General features: G+C 36.5%; 2 protein-coding genes across 23 annotated transcripts in view; one reads left to right on the forward strand and one right to left on the reverse strand.

The window, feature by feature from the left end:
• The first annotated feature begins 194 nt into the window (after positions 1–194).
• Positions 195–9,359, forward strand: LOC139135803 (N-acetyltaurine hydrolase-like). The gene is made up of 7 exons (XM_070703508.1): positions 195–390; positions 929–1,109; positions 3,246–3,330; positions 4,440–4,628; positions 4,936–5,064; positions 6,770–7,041; positions 8,224–9,359. The coding sequence occupies exons 1-7, from the start codon at positions 326–328 to the stop codon at positions 8,395–8,397; spliced, it is 1,095 nt and encodes a 364-aa protein (XP_070559609.1). The 5' UTR covers positions 195–325; the 3' UTR covers positions 8,398–9,359.
• Positions 9,360–11,593: 2,234 nt separating this feature from the next.
• The window catches only part of LOC139135804 (voltage-dependent L-type calcium channel subunit alpha-1D-like), a 169,733-nt gene continuing 159,905 nt past the window's right edge, over positions 11,594–21,421 (reverse strand). For 13 of the 22 annotated variants that reach the window (XM_070703524.1, XM_070703522.1, XM_070703519.1 and 10 more), the window contains 4 exons: positions 20,233–20,439; positions 19,274–19,766; positions 16,665–17,015; positions 11,594–15,952 (listed from right to left, as the gene is read on the reverse strand). In XM_070703524.1, coding sequence (XP_070559625.1) covers positions 15,662–15,952; positions 16,665–17,015; positions 19,274–19,766; positions 20,233–20,439 — 1,342 coding nt within the window. In that variant the 3' untranslated portion in view covers positions 11,594–15,661. Of the gene's footprint in view, positions 15,953–16,664; positions 17,561–19,273; positions 19,767–20,232; positions 20,440–21,421 lie in introns of those variants that run through there. The other 9 variants (XM_070703525.1, XM_070703526.1, XM_070703532.1 and 6 more) reach the window with 7 other exon arrangements.

Below are 21,421 nucleotides of genomic sequence, written 5' to 3' on the forward strand. Positions count from 1 at the left end.
TGCATATAGCTGTCAGGGTCATCGAGGTGTCGCTCTATGAAATATGAAAGCTCGGTCCCTCTCAAATCTTTCGACCAAAGAAAATTCAATTAATCATTTTGAAATACGTAACAAACATACTGAATGCCTTAATCTTTTTATCCCGCTCGAGATAAGAGTCAATAAGATCACGTGTTACCTTTGACCTCATTTGTAGGTCATCATTCACACTTGTTTACAAATTACATCGCCTCAGCTCAATGCATGACCAAATTGAATAGTACATATATGTCGAGGTCTTCGGCCAGCTTCGTCAATTGGTCATAGATAGCAGATATTGTGCAATATGGGCAATAAAGACCGACTCCGAGGCAAAATCCAGACAGTTCTTGGTTTAATCGAACCAGAGAGGTACGTACGTTTTCTTGTATTTCTCATACTACTATCCTAGATCCGACCTGGACTCAGATGATGTCTGACATGACATGGTACGGGGCATACGCGACACTTGTACAGATGTTGCCCTCGCGGTTATCTTGAAGTATGGCTAAGGAAGCGTTCAGCATTTGAGAGAAAACGCTGATGAATTTGTCGACTGTGTTATCCAGAATATTTCATATTCATGGACCATTCTAGTGAACTGCCGACAACGCTTTCTGCATCATACAAAATACAATGTTCCGATTTGGAGCCACATAACACATGTACACGTGACTGGAATTTTGGATGCCATACCTTCATAGTGGATGGTGAAAAAATTGATTCTAAGTAATCCACTGGAATGAAAAATTCTGATCAGTCACTTTGATTATTGTTACCAATATCATTAAGTCATGAAAAGGCCAAAAATGTGATGTCGTCAAGATATTGAAAATCTTGTATGTTATTATTAATGAAATTATATCTCACAAGTGGTAATGTTTTATTCCATGTCCGTTTCCTGTAACAGTCTCGGAGTGACTTTGATGCACGAGCATCTGATAGTCGACTATGCACAGAACTTTGGAGTTCCCACTCAAGAATCATCTAAAAGTACTATTGGTGGACTGACCTTACAAGAACAACAGCATCTATGGCATCAACCTCTCTCTATGCAAAATATAGGTCACATCAGACGTTATTTCACACAGGTCAGAAATTACGTCGTGTAGAAGCACATAATGCTCGTTGTCAATTTTACTCTCACACACATTTCTTGGTGTTGACATTTTGGCTTGAAAAAAGTATGTTACTATATTGGTAGCAGTTGCAAACAGTAACTGCTCATTCACTGCTTGGCTTCTTGGCTTTAACCCTTTCACCACCATGGTTTGTCCTAAATCCATTGTTTTCTATGGTTAAGTTGGACCTGTATACAGGGAACTGGGGTGAAAGGGTTAAGGGAGTAAGACGGACATTGAACAGGTAATCAGTTCAATCTATATATATATATATATATATATATATATATATATATATATATATATATATATATATATATATATATATATATATATATATATATATATATATATATATATATATATATATATATATATATATATATATATAAACTCTTTGACAAGCGCGATGATTTCAAGTTTTCTATAGTGCGAATGCCAGATTGCGAAAGTAACATCCCTTCGTATATTTTTTATGGCACTGTATTGTCAGAATATCTTCGCATTGCTCGCACAACACTTCTAATAGAAGATTTTCTTCCAAGAGTTGCCAGCCTGTACAACAGGATGTTGTCTCAAGGAGGACAACAACCTAAAATTATCAGACAGTTTCATAAAGCTATGTCAAGACATCCTCAACTTTTTGAAAAATTCAATGTAACACCGAAAGACATCATATATAACATAAGACTCAGAATAACTTAAGGTGTGGTGGTACCTGATCAGTACTGCTTGGGCAGCCAAGGCAGTTGACTGTATTGTTTTCAAATCCCCGAAACAGTCGCCTTGGTAAATAACTGATGAACACCTAGGAGATTTTGATGATGTTATTTCTTTGCTGTATATTAATTGTTATAAACTAATCCTGCTGATGTCATATCTTCATCATTCATATGACACAATCATAGAGAACCCATAATGATCTATTGCTTGCACTTGCATGACGTTACTTTACATCATTGCTGTATTTATTTCCATCCGAGTGAATTTAAACTATTTAGCTACTTTTGAATATATATATATATATATATATATATATATATATATATATATATATATATATATATATATGTGTGTGTGTGTGTGTGTGTGTGTGTGTGTGTAATTTATTTATTTATTTATTATTTATTTATTTATTTATGCAAATTAAGATTTATCATGGTATTAGCAAATTAAGGTTATAGCATATTAGTCAAACATCAAATATAAATAAAAGACACTCCCATTTCTTTATTTTTTTCCATACAGTAAAGGCTGAATATTAAAGTTAGAAGCCTACACAAATCATTCAAATTTCATTCATTTCAGTTCCAACACAGTTTTGTCAGTAATCTGGAGGCAAACTTTTGATAGTCTTTCAGCTGACATCACATCCTTCTGCAAATAGGAAGCTTGTTTGTATCACTGTACTATGGATACAGATAGTGGATTACATCAACTGTATGATATTACATCATAGACAGTAGTCATGAAGTTGACTGCTTAAAGCCGCACTTTTCAATCCCAGGTTCTCGCATTAGTGGAGTTCTCCTCCCATCAAACACTTGGCCAGTACGGTGTTTGATTTCTATAACATTAATTACACAAACTGATCTCATCCTTTTGTCACCTTTTGCTAATCCTTGCAAATAGAGTTTATACAAGCGTTTGATTGACGGTCGGTTCAAATCGTCAATGGTCATTGATTCCCCACCACAAACGCTCAAATTTTCTAAAAAATTGTCTTCCAGTCACGTTAGACTTTGAATATAACCAGAGAGTTTGATCAGCAGCGACTTCGCGCTGACTGCGCCAATTTTGGCAGTCTGTCTGTGTTTTTGCGACCGGGAAAAACTAAAAAGTGGCATTTTCTGGAGCGTGTGCCCGCGTGTTGCCTGTTTGGTGTCCACTTACACAATGAACGCCGCCATAGCTTCATGTCCTTTTAAAGGGAGGTTCCGCCTTTAAAGTATACTCTGTGTTAATCATAAATCTCACCACTTTTGAATTTGATTATTTGAGGGGGATGTTGATTAGCAAACAGTGTCTTCCAGTCTTGTATTTGAAAATTTTTTCTTTTCACAGAAACCATCAAAGCCAGCCCTGTAACTTTTTTCTGTTTTTCAGAACAAAGATAACATGATCTTGAATGATATTCACACAATGTGTGAAGAGGCAGCCAGATTCAAAGCACGTGGAGGTGGAAGTATTGGTAAGGCAAGATCCCTTTAGAAGTCACTTCATGATCACTCTGTTAGGGTAGTATGCGCCTCGAAAGTGAAAGATTTAACCTTTTGCTCATACTTTCCTTAAGGAATCTTTCAACTGTTCTCTTTCAAAATCAAGACTAAAAATTGGGGGGTCACTGTGCAAATTTTGGAACTCGAGAAACAAATTACCCAAGATTTACCTATATTTATTATTTAAAACATTGGCTACCATCCCTGTGTTAACTCTATGGAGAAAAATAAAATTTTCGCATTTTGAAAAACTAAGCTGGTGAAAAGTTTTCTTACAACAAGAGCTTTAAAATGAAACCCCACTTGAAGTGGTATATCAGAAAAGAATTTGAAAAGTTTGAGAGGCTGAATATCTGTCCCCGATGCACATTCTTAAGTTTCATCTATGGGTAGCAAATAAGTATAGAGTGGGAGTTACAGAAATGTAGTGATCTGTAGTTCCTCAACAGGCACTTTAATGTTGGTGTAGTCATCTACAATTGAACATGAATTATTTTTATTTGTAACATTCCCTTACTAATAGCCAAAGTCTACAGTAGACGAGAGTAGATCTGCAGATGGTCTACAAATGACTTTATGTCAAAAAGGTAATTTCTACAGTCTACAAAATGTATGACATTTTTAAAAGGGGTTAATTCAGGTCATTGTTATAAGCACATACTCATTCTAACCAAAAATGACTGAAGAATCTGCCCATTTTAATACTTCAATATTTGTAATTTGTGAAATAATTTATCATAAAATTAGAATTCTCTACTTTATCTGGCACAAGAGCTTGTGCTTATATTGTTTCTCAACATGTTCTTTCATTAAATCTTTTCATACAAGTTTCTTGCAAATTGATAATGGTAAATCATAAATATTAAAATTGTGACCTGTCTGAATCATTATTTTTCAAATTCAGTAGGGTAGGTTCCATAATACATATATGTGCATGTAATTTAAAGTCTCTGTTTTAATGTACTCATGTAGATGTGAATTAATGGCTATTTCTGTGCCTTTCTCTTTGTCTTTGTAAAGTGTCTCAGACCTTTTGTTGTCATATTCATCAATATTAATGTTTTTTTCCCTTTTTCCACAGTTGAATTGACTATTGATGGGATTAGTCGTAATCCTACAGCTTTGAAGAAGATCAGTGAAATTACCGGTCTGAATGTGATCATGGGGACGGGTTTCTATCTAGACAGAGTCCATCCTCCAGATATGAATCACAGAACAGTTGAAGTCATTGCTGATAAATTCATCTCTGAAATTTATGAGGGCGTAGAAGGTAGGTGTTGTTGAACTCTGTGACTTTGTTTTATACAAGGCAAACCTAGTAGTGCAAGTCTGTGAATAAAACTATCTTTGTGAATGCGATGTGGTATAGTAATATCACAATGTATGGTCATATATATCACAGCCATTCCAGTCAAAACATTTCATATAAATAATAATCCTAATCATTCTGTAATTATTTACTGAAATGATTTTATTTAATAAAATAATTTCTATAGATGGGAATTCTCAATATTTACAAAGAAGTAAATGTTTGCTTTCACTGTGTTTTCATCTCAATTCTGTTTTCACTGTTCTAGGAGGTATCTGTGCTGGAATTATAGGTGAGCTTGGTTGTACAACAAAGCTGACAGACAATGAGTACAAAGTTCTAAAAGCTGCTGCAGTGGCCCAGAAAGAGACAGGAGTTCCAATAAGTATACATCCAGGTAATGTCTTCAATTTTCAATGTCAAAGTGATCACTTTAGACTTCACTTCAGTATCTTTCAACGTATCAAACAATATTAATATTACCCATAGTATCTTGTATCAATCAAAATTCATGAGAAAAAGCCGACTTTGTCTAAACCATTCAGTCTCTTCAAATGCATGAGATCACTGTACACATCACACAGGATGTCATGTTTCACAAGCAGGTAAACAGTATATATTAAACCACCAAGCATATTACTATAGAAATAATTGGTGACGCTCTGACCATTAACGTTTATATATGGGCAAGGGCAAGAGGAAAGCCAAAAATTAACAGGCGAGGCTTACCAAGCCCATTAATTTTGGCTTTCCTCTCACCCACGCCCATAAATAAATATTAATGGTCAGGGCGGATTCTGTTATTACCATTGTATTATCAAAGAACCCAAGAAAACCGTCAAAATTTATGAAAAATTTCCCACATGAAAGACAACAGGGCCCAAGAACTTGTGTAATACGTGACAGACTCTCATACACGCTGTAAAAATTTTGCAAATTGAGAGATTTTTTTGGAAAAATGTATCAAAACTTGGTCCACAAGTGCTTCATTTTGTTCTGTGATTGATTATGATCTTTGTACAAATCACAATTTACGTTTAAGTGTAAAGTTACGATGTTAACATAATTATTCAAATTCACCGGCATGTAAACAAACCATTACTGTGTATTTGTGGTAAGTCACATGGTTTAGTTCAATTAATGAAAATTCAACAGACAGAGCATGGTAATATAATTGGGGTTCTTACCCCCTTGCTGTCAAATTGGTATTCATCAGCTGATTTATGAACAGTAACAAAGTTTGACCTCAGATTTAGGGTTTGCACAATGAGGGCTTTTCAGTCTCGGTGTTGAGTAAAAGTTCACTAGTAAATTAGGTCACTTAGTAATGCTTGAATTGATGCGAAAGCAATCTGCCAGTCAGAAATAAGGTCATATCTTCAAGGGAGCAAGGGAGCAAGCACTTTTGTGCAAATTACTGAGAGAGCTTTTCATTGGTATTGTTGAGTGATGAGTTACAACTTTCAACATCACTACGGGACATTCCATTTTCTTCTGGGGGCATTAAGGTTTGACTTGCATGTGCATGTAAATCACAGTTTCTCCATGACTATGTGTAAAAAGCTTCACCACAGACTTTTCATAGCAATTTTTCTGCATCAGAACGGACGCAACTTTCATATTTTAGGGATCTCACTTTACTTCTATTGCGTCATGATGCAGTATGTCTGTGTCTCGTAAAACCCTGCTTGAGAGTTTTGCAATACATACATGACTATACTCTGTGTATATACTATCTCAACTGAACATACACCAGAGCTTTTACCATGAGCAAGTAATAACTCTTGTCTTGGTATAGCGCCCCCAGCCACAAAGTACATAATTATGTTGTTTTTATGGCTTAACACATAATTGCACCATGATGAGTCACATGAATAAATACCGGTAGTACATGATTCAGGATAGAATAAAGATGTTAAACAGACTCACTTTTTGGATGTAGACTGTGATAAGAAGATTGTGGTAATTACAGACTAGGTGTCGTGTCTGGCATGTGTGAAGGCCATTGTTTACAGATAAATCAAAGTAAATGCACAATGTATACATTTATTTCTTATCTTTAAGTTTAATACATGGAATGAAACATTATGTCTTAACTTCAGGTTACTCAGTAGAGTCTCCATTTGTCGTGCTGAATGCTTTAAAATCAGAAGGCGCTGACTTATCCCGAGTGGTGATGGGTCATGTAGACAGGGGTCTTCTATCTGTTCAAAACATGATTGAACTTGCCAAGATGGGATGTGTTTTAGAGTTTGATCAATATGGATGGGGATGCTCCATGTATCATGCCCTCTTACATGGTATAGATTATCCAAGTGACTTCACTAGATGTCAGATGATCCGTGAACTTAAAAATTATGGATTTCTGAAGCAGGTAAGCGAATTAACATTTGCCTCCATTCAACATGTACATTTTGATGTGATAACTCTTTTCTATGTAGATTTGTCTAATGTTATCTTGTTTGACAAATATTTCTACCAGCCCAGCCATGTGTCAACATCAGACATTTGCCAAGTGAACTCTGTGACAAAGCTGTTAAGTACTGGGCTCAGTTCACAGCTGTATTGAAATTCCACATTATTTCAGGGTTAGATTTAAATTTATTGCTTGTGTTAGGCACTCTGAGCAATGCAGATAACTACTGAGAAATTGCAACTACATTGCGGGCGTTGATGATGAGTATCACTGGATGTTGATCAACGTTAAGTTCATAAGAAGCCTTAAAACTGTACCTGTAATAATTGTTGCCCACGGGCCATGTGCTCGCTTTTCCTGTCGTGTTGGCTGTGAGCCGGTCAGGGCCGGTGCTACATGTACATGCCAACACAAAAGAAGAAGCCGGCGCATGGCCCGTGGGCTACAATTATTACAGCTATCAAAATTGATGAGCTGTCGGTCAAAACTTATAACGAATTAGAAGCATGCCTTGAGCTACGTTTCTTGTCTCAACACAAACGTAATTTTGGTCATTTTCACAAAGAATAGCTCCAACCAATTTTGCATTTATTTTGATATTCCCCTAAAAATGACTTACCCATACAAATAACGCCCCTTGTTGTCGAAATGGTTGAACCTTGCATTGTGGTTGACTATTGTGAGGTACATGTAGTACGCTCTGTGAGTTACCTCCATGGATCAACTGGGCTGCAAAGTTTTGAGCCAATCAAACGCCTGAATCAGAAAAAAGATACTGTCACTGTCACTTTTTCGAGAGGTAAAAGCTCTGCTACAGGGTTTTTATTTTGCGATGTTCTGTACGATAAGAGAACGAGCGTGATGTTGCGTGTCAGGAAAGACAACTTGTACGTTACAGTCAGAAATCCGCGTGTGCCAAAGATTAAAACTCGAAACTCAAAATACAAGTGCTGTATAGTTTGCAAAGAAAAAACATGTTATCAACTAGTGTTAATGCACAAGTATGTCTTTTGTTTTCGGATCACATTTATTTTGAGTTCATTCTGCTACACAATAGCTGCAAATAATTATCTGTTGAGTCAATTATGTTATAGTGTCTTATAATCTTTAATATTTTTTCATCTCCTTTATCTTTTGTAGGTCATAATATCACATGACATCGCATTGAAGACAAGACTTGCCAAGTATGGAGGTGAAGGGTTTGAGTACATCCATAAGAATATGGTGCCATACATGTTGAAGAGAGGTTTTACTGAAGATGATATCAATACTCTCTTGGTGGACAATCCCAAAAGAATTCTAACTGTACAGTGAGGACAGTCAGAGGCTGGCTTTCTGTTCCATGCTGCATCTAGAAAAGACACTACATATGAGGAACGCATGGCCCAGTTCTCTATGCTTAGTAATTGGCTTGTTTGAGTTTCTTCCACAATAAATAAACAAATATCCCCCTGAGATGATGTGGAATTAGATATTGGGCAGCTAATATTCACTATTTAGTCTTGCTTAAATGAGATACAATGCCGTATGCTCCAAGATTTCATTCTCCTTGGTGCTATGATGATCATATTCTATAATAAACCTACTCTGGAGATTGCCAGAATTCGTGTGCTATAATAAGGTCAGATTCAGTGCATTACAAAATGCACAGAATTCATATTCTGTGATGTGGCCGGTATCAATCAATATTTCATCATAAAGAGGTGCTTTTGTGCTCCTGTAATTTTCATATTTTTAACAATCAAGTATTTTGACCAAATTCACACCAATGGCACAGATGAATTATTCAGCTGTTGTAACAGTTGGCAGTTTTCAACGTGAGTATTGGCATTCAACTTCATACAGGTACATTATTAATTGCAAGAATAGTATCCAAACTCCCTTGTACCACTGTCAAATAAGCTTTCTATTTCAACTAATATTTCATACACTGCAAAATTTTCAAAACCTATTCCCATGAAAGAAATGTCCAAGATTTTTTTAGAATATTCTATTTCTTGACAGTGAATCCCAGTGGGTAAGTTTCAAGATGAGAATGATATGCCTGAATAACAAAAAGTGCTGTGAAACTTTTATGATTTCAGTGTGATTCCAGTATTCAGAGATAACACTGTTATTCCAACCTTGTTTGTCCATACTTGTGGACAGATTTGGTTTCCACCACAAATGACCAGTTGAGTGTATATTTTGTTTTATATTTGATGTCAAACAATGAACAAACAAAAATTTGTGGCTGTCCTAAATATAGTTGATTAACAATATTTTGGTGCATATAATCTCATATTTGCAGTTTTTCTAATCATTTCTGCATCTACACTTATCAAGCTGATAAAGTTTTTCCAAGATGGGGAAATTGCACCGTATTATCAGGTGTTTAATATCATACATTTTAAGATGAAGAAGGTAATGTATACAGGCAGTTGAAAGTTGTATTGCACAGCCTGTGTAAAGAAAGTGTCCCCTCCTTTCTATCGATGTGACACAATGTTACTTGAATCAATAACAGAAACTACAATACAGCAATAAACCTAATTTTAATAGATTATAAAATGCCTTGTCTCAATCAAACCATGTGATTGGCTAAAGCATGGGTTTATATTCTAAACTATATGACTCGGCCCTGGATGGTGGATGTCTTTGAAACTTGGATAGATCGCGAGCCAAACCAACCCAAAATGTGTGTGTGTGTGTGCGTGTGTGTGTGTGTGTGTGTGTGTGCGTATGTATTTATATATGCATGCATGCATTGATGTGAGTAAAGAGGGCTATTAGATCTGACAGTTGGTGCAAATCAGTTTGGGCACTAAACCCCAAATGCTATAAGACTATACTTACATCAGATTCTTCTTGCATCACGTTCCAGAATCACATGATAAAAAAACTGATTCGTTTGTCCATTCCATTTGTAGACTTCGAGAGAAATAGGGTATCTTTCCATGTCACAATACTGGGGCAGCTTTAAAGTAAATTAAGTGTTTGTAGACATGACAATATATCTGATTCATGTTTGATAAGCAAGCAGCAGCGTTGAAGAAATGGCCAGGGGCAGGCCAGGAAGGGAATCTCTCTCCTGATGCTGAACTTTTGAAAGTGTTATGTTGCAATGGTGTCATTTGGTGTTATCTAGAACACTAAATCACAATCTCCACAAGTTCAGTCAAAACTTTAAAGCTATGCATCAAAAAAACATTAACTGAATCTACCAGTATACCATATCTCTGAGTCACCCAGTGTGTCACTGCAAGAGAGTACAAGGACAGTTTGAAGCCAGATGCAGTGTTTGTAGTTATTGCACAGCTATGAAGCAGTAAATAAATTGGTGTGTGTGGGGGGGGGGGGGGGGTCTGTAGACTGGAAGATCAGTTGCTCGAGGGCGCTCTCTAGAGGAGGGGAGCGTAGGGAGCGACTGATCTTTCAAGTCTAGGTGGTCTGGTGGTCTCCCCCCTCCTGGGGTACTTTTAAAAATTTGATGTTAAAATAATGCCATATGTGGATTATATGCGTGCGTGTGTGTGGTTTCATGCATTGCTACAATCACCGCTACCATGACAACTTGCTAGAAACTACTGATCTGCAAAATCATTTCAAACAATATGACTATGGAAACATATTAAAGCAACATTTTGATACATGGCCCAACCTTAGAATTTGTTTCCTCAACATTTGAGAGGAAGTTCTTTATCACCAGACCCTGGTATAAATCTTAATAAACTAAAACCTATTGCTGCTAATGGGATTTGACTATTCAACTACCAGTATGGTGGTTACAGTGCATTATGGGTAAATATAGTGGCAAACCACATACAAGGCTGCTGTCCTGAAGCACTGGCAATTAAGTTAACTGGCAGTTTGGGAAATAGTCCACATGGCGGGTGGTAAATCAAGCTCATCTCAGATAATGACGTAATGTGAAGCTGAATGATGGCAGAAGCCAATTTAGACTGAATTGGAAGAATCTGTATTCCCTGTATTTCATATCAAATTGCTGAAAATCATGACCCAGTGGACAGCAGCACATATGTACTGGTGTTCAGCCAATTAACAGGATGACGTCAAAGAGACCGATATCTATCACTGTTCTTTTACGCTAGACCATAATACTTGCCATATTGGAACTAAGGGCACTGTAAATGTAATTCCTTACTTTTTCATTTTAGATGTGAGTTGTATATCAGTTCTTGACAATTAACATATTGCAGCTGAAAAAATTGCTACATGAATCTGTAAAACTGACAAGATTTTCTATTTCTGAAGAAATACAGTCAAAGTAAGCAGGATTTCACCATGCATATCCAGAAAATGGCCCTTTGGTTTCATTTGGTAACATGGTGACCATGCAATGGCCTACAACTGACAGCTTTTCTATTCTATTACAGAGTAAGTCAATACTTCAGCATAAGGCATTCAGCATAACCTATTCATCGATGACAGTGCTATAAACAGCCAATATTCCACATCACGCCCGGATACAGTCAATAACACATACACAGTAAAAAGACATGACCACATGTTTCATGGATTTTTATATCAATAATTTTTTTTCTTTTATTGCATGGGGTAAACCAACATTCCTTAGCAAATATGGTACACTGCAGATTGTTAATATTCATATTTCATAATAAATAATGTTTCTTAATTTTTATCTAACATTTTGCCATTAAGATCTACCTATTGGTGCTTATGCCATCAGACTGTGGCCTGTACAAGTGTGACTTAGGTTTCTATGCTGTGCCAGTCATGCTTACTGTCTGGTGGACAAAAGTATTATTCAAGAAAAAAGTAAAAATATTTTCAGTAAAAATCTTTTTTTACAATTTCATTTTTATCACATTTATTTTTGTATAAAAAGGCAAATCTGACGAAAATGAGTAGTGGCAAATTTCTTAAAGAGAAATATTTTATTTGGAAAAAATTTGTAAAGATGGACAGAAGGCTCAGTAATGTGTTTTTATACAAAAGCTAGGCAAGGACGATGATCATGATGAAATGTCAATGTTGAAATATAACAATATCCCAGAAATAAGTGGAAAGATCATGGAATACTTGGTTATGAATACAATGCAATGATATCAAAAAAGGCTGAAAATGTTTCATATTTCGTTGCCATATTTGGAAGGGGATAATGGTATGGTGTGCAGAGATCTTATAGTTTGAGGATCAGTAAGAAATGGGTAAAATTCAACTTGTACATCACTTCACAAAATTAGAAGAATCAAGGAGAACAATGACATACTTCAGTTTCTTTATCCTCTTGAACTGCATGGCAGTGCATCCAGTTTATCTGTCAATCTTCATAATAGATTTGATCTTGAACATTTGTCAACCTGGACTTCTTGAGGTTTTCCAGCTTCCTGATACTGCCCTGATATTTTCCATGAAAGCTCTCAATGAATGACAATAACCCATTTTTTACAATGAATACCTAACGTGTAAAGGGTGAAATCACTACTGATACCCTAACTTTTGAACAAGTCTTATGTTGGTACAGGAGGGAATTTAAAGAATACGAGTTTGCCACATCACAGTTGCTTCAACTTTCAAAATTCATGATTGTGGCTGGGAATTGACACCTCATACCTGTATTGTCCAGAAAAATGAATTTTTCAAGTAAAAGCAACTGCATGTATATCCTACATGATACAAGATTAGCATATCTACGTGTATTCATACAGTTTTATATTGTTGAGGCCAAAAACATGGACATGAAAATGGTGTTTACATTGATTAAATCGACCACAGAGAGATTAATATACCTCAAAGTCCATCATTAATATAAAATTCAGAACAAGGTTGATCTCAGTCTGAATTTTCCAATGTCAAGCCTTTCAAATTGTCTTCTTCATCTTTTCAAATTGATAAAAACCACAGTTGTCAATTCCCGAGTATCAAAAATGTAAAACTGCCAAACACTTTTTCACTGACTGGTGACAGCATTTGTCAACCAGGCTCCTTCACGTGCTTGATCCCCATCCCTGTTACTACTCATTTGACACTGTCAGGTAGTTGATGTATGATAATAACTTGAGGAATGATGGCATAAAAAAACATCTGAAATGAACCAAGGTTCACTGAGAATTGTCATTTTTCTGTTACATATAGCACATTCAATTTCATCATCCTAAATAATGATCATTCCTCCGATATGAAATATCTCAACAAACTGTTTCTCAACCATTTTCAAAATATTGATTATTTAAAACAGCTGCCAATTACACAAAGTGAAGTCACAACAATCATTAATCAAAAAAGTTATTTACAAACAAGTTTTTTTTGTCAGCCATAATGGCTGATATACTTTGGTTTTTTAAGAAAAGCGGTTAGCATCTTGCCAATGGCAAATTAACAATTGCACTTAAAAATAGTCTGTTACCCAGACATAAATAATTTGTAAAGAAAACTTCTGTTAGTTTTTTTGTTAATTTGTTTTTTGAAATGTTAACAGTTACCTTGCTGCTGGAGATTATTTTTTTGTTTTCACTATCTCTACCAGTTTGATACACACTTCAATAAGTAGACGTCTACTGTTGTATGCATGCAACTTTAAACTGCACAGGGACATATGCTTGCAAATAAGAGGGAAATATTTATCAGATTACACTGTGATGATTTTTTTTAAATAACTTACAAGCTAAGTCATCAATAGATGAGTTCTATTCCTCATTGGGCATTTCTTCCCCAGTTTAACACTTTCCTATGACAAACTTGAGTCTTGCCCAACAAGTCACTTCAAAGGTCAGTAATTGCATATCATTATCAACCACTACTGAAACCAAACACAACTATTACCACCAGTAACTCATAAATACGACATCATGAAATGATCTGAAAATAATATTTGATTCATAGTATTGAATACATAATTTGCTTGGGCACTGATTACAACAAACATCTGCTTAAACATAACAGTATATGCTAATTATTGACCATGATGAATATTTTGTTGGAACAGACCTCATCTTTGAATTTGCTACCATTCAATTCTATGAGTTGTTATAAGTTTGCCATTACACAGAAGTAATACACTGTTACAGGTAAACTAAGGATATTTCAGTTGTTGTGGCATAATATATATACCCATACATTTGTGCCACCTCTCACCCGTGGTTGAAAGTGGAAAATTTGGTGATTCACAAAATTTCAATAAACTAAATGTTAAAAGCACTGGTGGGAAAATAACTTTGGCACAGATACAGATGTGGAGTACATTTTTGCCGTTGTATGTAAGACATGAAAAATAAACATAAAACAGGAAGCAGCAGAAGACAAAAAGCTATGCCACATAAGGCCCTCAATAGTAAGTCGTCAGCACTTACAATTTCTTTAGACACAAGTACAAAATCATGGAAGTACATGATAATGTCAAATGCAATATGGGTATTTTTAAGTATAAAACAATGCTGTGACAAAGAGTAAACATACAAAATAACCACAAAATAATAAATATTGAAACCATCATAAACAATAAATATTTAAGTATACATTCACTTTTTTAAATACTGTAAGCACCGATGACCTTCAGCTTGATTTTTTGTCAGCGCCACCATTTTCAAGATTTCTACAAAGTCATACCCATGCTGCAGCAGTGTTGGGATACCAATGCTTCTCAAATCAGAGTACATGTGACTGAGAATGATGACACTTACTGACCCTTGAAAACAAAGGCTTTGCATCAAGCCATTCAAATGTTCCTTGGTAGTAGGAACACTTGCAATCTTTTTTCAGGGAAAGTGAAATATTACAAATGATTCTCCTTCCGTACTGGCTATACTGGTACAGTTCCAAGAAGTAACGCCACAATAGTTTGCTACTTTTTGTTGATGTTTCTTCTTCAGCATTGCTGTCTGCGGTATCCATCAGATCACTCTGTTGCTACAATATTCTTTCAAATATAAATGCTACGGTGAACTCTGAGAAAAATCCTTAGTTATCATCATTTCTGAAATACCATTTGTCCAAACCATGACACGGTCAGGTGCTTAATGATGGGTTTGAGGGTCTTGGCATTGAGACATGAAGCATCACAGGCACGAATGTACAACGCAGTCTCAGAGGCTTGGTAAGCCAGTTATAAATTTTCTATTTTTTGAATTTAAGATACAAGTACTATATCAAGAATATCTCTATATGGTACGTAAACGCTTCTAGTGCCATATAAAACATGTCTGCTTTTACTCTGTAACTTCTGGAAATAGAGGTGGCAGGTTTCCTCCAAATTGATCCGATGACAAATACGAAAAGATCCAGGTCATCCATGATACATAATAAATTTACATCCATAAATTATTCCTGGCATAACTTATTTCCATACAGTTGGCATATGGTTTCCAATCCTCAGATGGCACAGTGTACATGAACAATTTCATTCTCCACGATACATACATTCCAGATGAGAAGTTCTGCAGGAGACTCTATCCTCTTAATGATAAGTGAGAAAACTTTGAGAATCCTAAATCACAACGGCAAGTTTGAAACTCATGAACTTCACGAGACTGCATTCCTTGAAAAATGCAAAAGTCGTATTGTGAGCACCATTGACATACATGATTCACTATTATAGATTAACGAAACTCATCCAATGCTATAAAGTCGTTACGTAAACCATCTCGTCCTCAAGATCGTCGGAATCTAAATAGTCCTGACTTAACGTTCTCTCCCCCGCAGATCTCTGAGTATAGTCCTGCAGTTCGTATCCACCAAGGTGATCAAAATAAGACACATTTGCAATACTGCTGTCAGAAGACATAATTTCCAAGGCTGCTTCATCCATTTCAGCTTGTGACATGTTGTATGCTTCTGCTATTTCCCGTTCTGTCGCCCTCACAAAGTCTGGGTCTTGACTCACTCTGTGTAGTCCTTCTTGCGCTAGGATCTGTTCATTCACAAGAGTGATTATTGTAAATATCACTTTTATGACAGAAAACTAGGCAAATTTTCTTATTCATTTTGAAATACAGAAATATTAACCAAAGCAACTCGAGTGTTACTTTTGACTTTATTTTAAAATATTGTTTGATTAAACTGCAGTTTCTTTGTTAGCCCCAACAGCATATCAGAATACAACACAGCTTGATACCAGAGCTGTGTTCAAGTAATCTGGGCTCGAGTTGTTGCAAACACAAATTTCTGTCCAGAACATAATTCACTTGCCAAAAGTCAGAATCCAAGTTACTACTGGTTACATTGCTATGTAACACATGTTATTAGGTTGTACTACAACTTTGTGGCAATAATGGTTTACCATAATGTTCTGATGTCAATACATTGTGCAGTTTTGAAATCTACTGGTCAGTGTTTATATTTATATCATTTTTATCATACAATGATGCTGAAGAAAACTTTGGCATGAAGTTATTTGTAATGATAACCTATTAATGGTACAGAGATGAACTTGAGAACAGTTTGTGATTTAAGAATTCACATCTCCTAATCACTCCTAATCATAGGTCTTGGAGAATCTTCTTTGTGTGGCAATTAGGTGACTTAAAGATTTGCAGTTGATTGGAATGCGTCCATTGTAATCTATTTGACAGGCATTTAATAGCTTGAAATGATATCTATAAGAGGGAGGTGTTTCCACTTACATGTGAAACCAGGCTGGTGGCACTGCCAACCGGCTGACCTGGATTGGTTTGTGATAGAGGATGTGCTGAATGTGGAGGTATTGTCAAGTTCCCTGATTCCAGAGCTTTGTAGAATGCCTGTGAGGCATCCCTCATTGCTCCAGCATCCTGTGTGTTCTGTCGGTTCCTCTTAAAACTGCTCCTCTCCCGTGAAATTCCACCGTTAGCACCAGGGGTCCTGCCCGGATTGGGCGATGGAGTGTGGTAAGAGGCCCTGACCCGTTTTGGCGAAGACGGTGGTGTGCGCCAGACCCTGGGTGGGCTACCACGCCGAGCTCTTCCTTCTGGAGTCATTCCCGCCACTGCCATTGCCTATTAGGGTTAGTTATATGAGCATGCTTAGTGGTTAGTCTCAATCTGTTATGTGAGAAGTGCATTTGTAATTCCTTTTTTGTTCAATTGTTTGTGGATCCTGTCCGTGATTCACTAGAAGCAAGCAATCAGGCATATCATACAACATGCAAACCTCGGTCAGTCAACCGAAAGAAAAATAATCAGCAAAAACTCTATTGATAAGAAGTGTCAGTAGTTAACAAAATGCAGAGAAAAATGAAAGTCCCTGATACAAAACAGTAACTTATTCCATTTGCTACCAAACGCAGTGTTAATGCCCTATTAACAGGTAGTGTTTGTACAGCCTTGACGCGTGAAGAAGAGTTGGTTAGTCTGTGTGTGACTTTATTGTTTTGAAGAGTGTGAACAAATCTGGAAAGCAATCACTTTATCAATAAGTTAAACAAAAAAAAAACACAGACAGATGCTTTGCCGATCCCAAGGATGAAAAAAGAAAACCGTGTCATGTTATGAAATGCAAGTGAACTGAAAATTAGTTAAACTATATGCCCATTAGAGTTCACCTAGAAATTAGGGAAAAAAGTACAAAATGGGAAGTTTAACTTACTATCCGACTGGTATGAAAGAAAATATCAGAATAAAAAATGGTTAAAAACTAGGACAGAAACAATTGAGTGATTTAACCTTATTCAACTTTCTAATGGTTGGATTTGTTTACAGGACTCGATAAATGACAGGAGCAAACAAACAGAAGGGATAGAACACACAGTTAACATGAAAAGCATATATATGGGTCTGCCATAACCCCTCCAAACCACAGCATAATGCAAGCAATTCTCTTTAAAATTTGATTTTTTTTTCCTATTTTTTGCTATAAAGAATAAAAAAAATGCCGCATGTTGGATTCTAAAAAGATGAAATCATTTACATTGACACAACAGTTAATCTTCGAGATGAAACAGCAAAGCTGGATTTTGTTTTTGATAAGGTTGGCCCAGATGGAGTCCAAATGATCATCTAGGAAAACAAAGCGTTGGATGAATGCTTTACTTTTACCCTTGACCGCCACCTTGCTGCACTGTGTACATGTGTGTGCCTGAGAAACTGGTGAGGGGGAAAAGAAAGATGAGCTGTCTTGGTGCTATTTAACGTCCATGCAAGAAATTGAAAGCAGGGCAGTCACACTGATTTGTCACAAACACTGCTGAAGCACTGCACACAATTGTCACAGAGATAACAGTTACTTTTGAGTACCATTGCTGATGGTCAATAGAACTGTGCACAATCATAATATTCTCCTCTGTGGCTGACTTCACTTTAGATTTACGGTACACTCGAACAATCAACTTATTTTTACACTTTCATATCCCAAACTAGTTTTTAAAGCATTATTTAAAACAATCCTTTATCATTTCTGGCACTGTGGATAATTATTCTAATTAAAAGAAAACAAGACTTTCCAAGTATCAATTTATTACATTTTATCAAATCACAAGAGATATCTTAAATGGTATTATATCCCTTTCATTCTTTCCTACATTGCATAGAATATCTGAAAATACTGGGTGGTGGGGGAGAGCAGACTCTCAATTTGAGACACTTTTCACCATTGTACTTTTTGCAGATTTGATCATTTTTTTAAGTTTTGCTTCTTCTGGTAGAAATTCCCCCAATGCATTCTGGGAAATATTCTCAGAGAGGATTTTAAGTGTTATAATACAGGGCCTGATAGCTATCATCAGCCAATATCATTTGACACTTGGTTTGTAAAAATATTATCACAATAAAACTCCTGTGTCTGATGCCATTATTCTGCTTAATACGGTACATTTTTTTTATTAGCTGAAAGTTGACTCGTACCACTCATCCTGCCTGACATAAAGGTGGGCATTACAGATCTCTACATTCAGTTTAAATTCATGAGGAATAAAGACTTTGCATTTCAAATGGATGAACACAGTGGATACTTAACAGAAATCACTTGAAAGTTGCTACAATAGCAACATTGTAATGATTACATCAATATAAATTGCTTAAGAAATAATTTTGCTACATACGGGTAAAGTAGCACTTTAAGGAATAAAACCACAGCATCTTTTTAGCGTTAGTTTGTAGGTTTAATCTGGTGGAAAATCTGAATGAATTCTTGATTTATGGATGGGGAAGGGGCTAGTAGTGAAGGTATGGTCATGAATTTGTTTTGGTAGTTTTTTTCCATATTTCTGTGATAATTGAATAAATTTTGCTAGGTCTGGCGAAGTGCAGTCTCAACTGACCTGAGCCTGAGCCAGTTTTAATGGAAGTGCGGTCTTCTGGAATGGCGTTTCGTCTCTGGTTCTCACACATGGCAACAGTGTCGAGGTGGATCTCCGTGGAGGGGGCGTAGGTGCCGCTTGGTGGCTACCGCAGTAAATACTGCTAGTAGTCCTAAAACTTTGCTGTTCATCCGGAAGACTCTCTGCTGCATGTGAATGCAGGGATGGTAAGTACTCTTCCTGTGGGGTCTCAGGGTGGGTGCTGGGCTGGCATCCTAGGAAAGGTGATATTGGAAGGGGGGATGGTGTGTGAATGGGGGTGGGTGCAGGGCTGGGGATAGGAGTGTGTTGTGGGGTGAGTCTGGGGGTATGAGTGGGAGTTGGCCCAGGTGTGGTGGCTCTTGAATGGAGGGGTGATGGCAGAGGTGACCCGGCTGGAGTAATATCCAACTCAGGATCACTAAGCAAGATTCCCTCTGTTCTCACCTCTGGCGGCTCAGGGACCAACGATTCCCTACAGAAGCAAACGAAAAAATCACAAAAAATAAATCGTGTTGACATAAAAGGCACACTACACAAAAATCATGAAATAATTCACATACAATACCAATTACAGTAATAGCTTGATTTGAAGACATAAGTGTTTGGGTGCTTACATGTAAAATTATCATGCAGTAGGCATATTTTAAAGTTAGAAATTTATACAACATAAGTACCGTCCCATATGAAGGGTAAGCTACAACTAAGATTACCACAGATTCTGATTTGGGTACACAAGTACCGGTATGTCACATGCAGGGGAGCTTATTTTTTTTAGAGGTCAACAGCATGCTAATTAATTTGACGTGTAATTTTACAATGATTTGATGGGTGCACATTTCAGCAAATGGTAGGATGTTGCATGCAACTTGATGTTACAACCACAGAAGATTAATTGGGATAGGGACTTGGTAAATTAGTACTGTTAACTGTGTGCCAACCTATAATGTTCTCTATATGGCTCTCTGTATGGTTGTCGATACACATCCCTAATGTGTTCTCTTGAATTAATTTCATTCTCTAGCTCTACGCTAGTTGGTGTTAGAGGCCTGTCATCGTCCTCAAAGCTGTTACGACGACTGTATGGAATTTCTAATGACATTGGTTCCTCCTGTTGCATCAGAGGCTCATGCGCTTCACTCTGCTGCCTGTTAGAATGTGAGAGCACAGGACAAACCAATCATAGTCAGACTTCTGCTCATGCTCATTTGCAGTTTAATGAACATGCTCAAAGCAAGGAAATGATTATTGGGCTTTAAAGAAGTTGTTATGTACACATTTTGCTCATGAAAAAAGGGGTATTACTCTTACAAGACCATTTAAAGTCTACGATATGACTTGCATTAGTTGTTAGAATATTGACTCTTTTTTGAAATCAGATTTGAAGTGATGAAAGAGAACTATATGACTGAAATGGTAGATGACAGATTCACTCAATTCATATATTGTACATTTCCTGATGATCTTTTATTATTGTACAGATGACAAGAATTTAAAAAAAATCCTGCTGAATAATGTTGTATTTCCTCCTTGATTCACTGATGACATTGCCAAAGCTATGCCAGATGATTCTGTGAATTGATAATGTAACTTCTGGTACACAAAATTTTACACAGACTTGACAGACAATAAGCATACATGTAAAACTGAATCACACATCGACGCTGGGATACAGGAAATTGCTAATACATATAAGAAACAAAAACAACACGTAAACAAAAGTAAAATATCATCATGCGCACTTCTGATGATCAGACATAACACATTTAAATTTGTACATTGTCGCATGGGGCATAAGCACTGAGGACATGGACAGCTATGGGTTTTTTACATGAAAGTTTGAATATGGCAGATATATGAGACATCTTGAAGTAATTGGCAAGGCTGTGGATGTCTGCCGATCAAATGAGATATCCTGCGATATGTAAAGTTTTGAAAGGAATGATTACTTCTTGACTTTATCATCTGGTGAATGCAAGGTATTTGATCTTCTTGTCATACCGGTACATACACAGTCAGTTGTATAGTTTCTAGACCATGCATGGAAGACACTCAAGAACTGTTTCATCAAAGTCTACAGGAACATTCTAAAAACAGGTCTACTGATTAACTTTAAACAGTTGGTGTTGG

Source organism: Ptychodera flava, chromosome 6 (genome assembly GCF_041260155.1).
Source record: "Ptychodera flava strain L36383 chromosome 6, AS_Pfla_20210202, whole genome shotgun sequence".
Lineage (NCBI taxonomy): Eukaryota > Metazoa > Hemichordata > Enteropneusta > Ptychoderidae > Ptychodera > Ptychodera flava.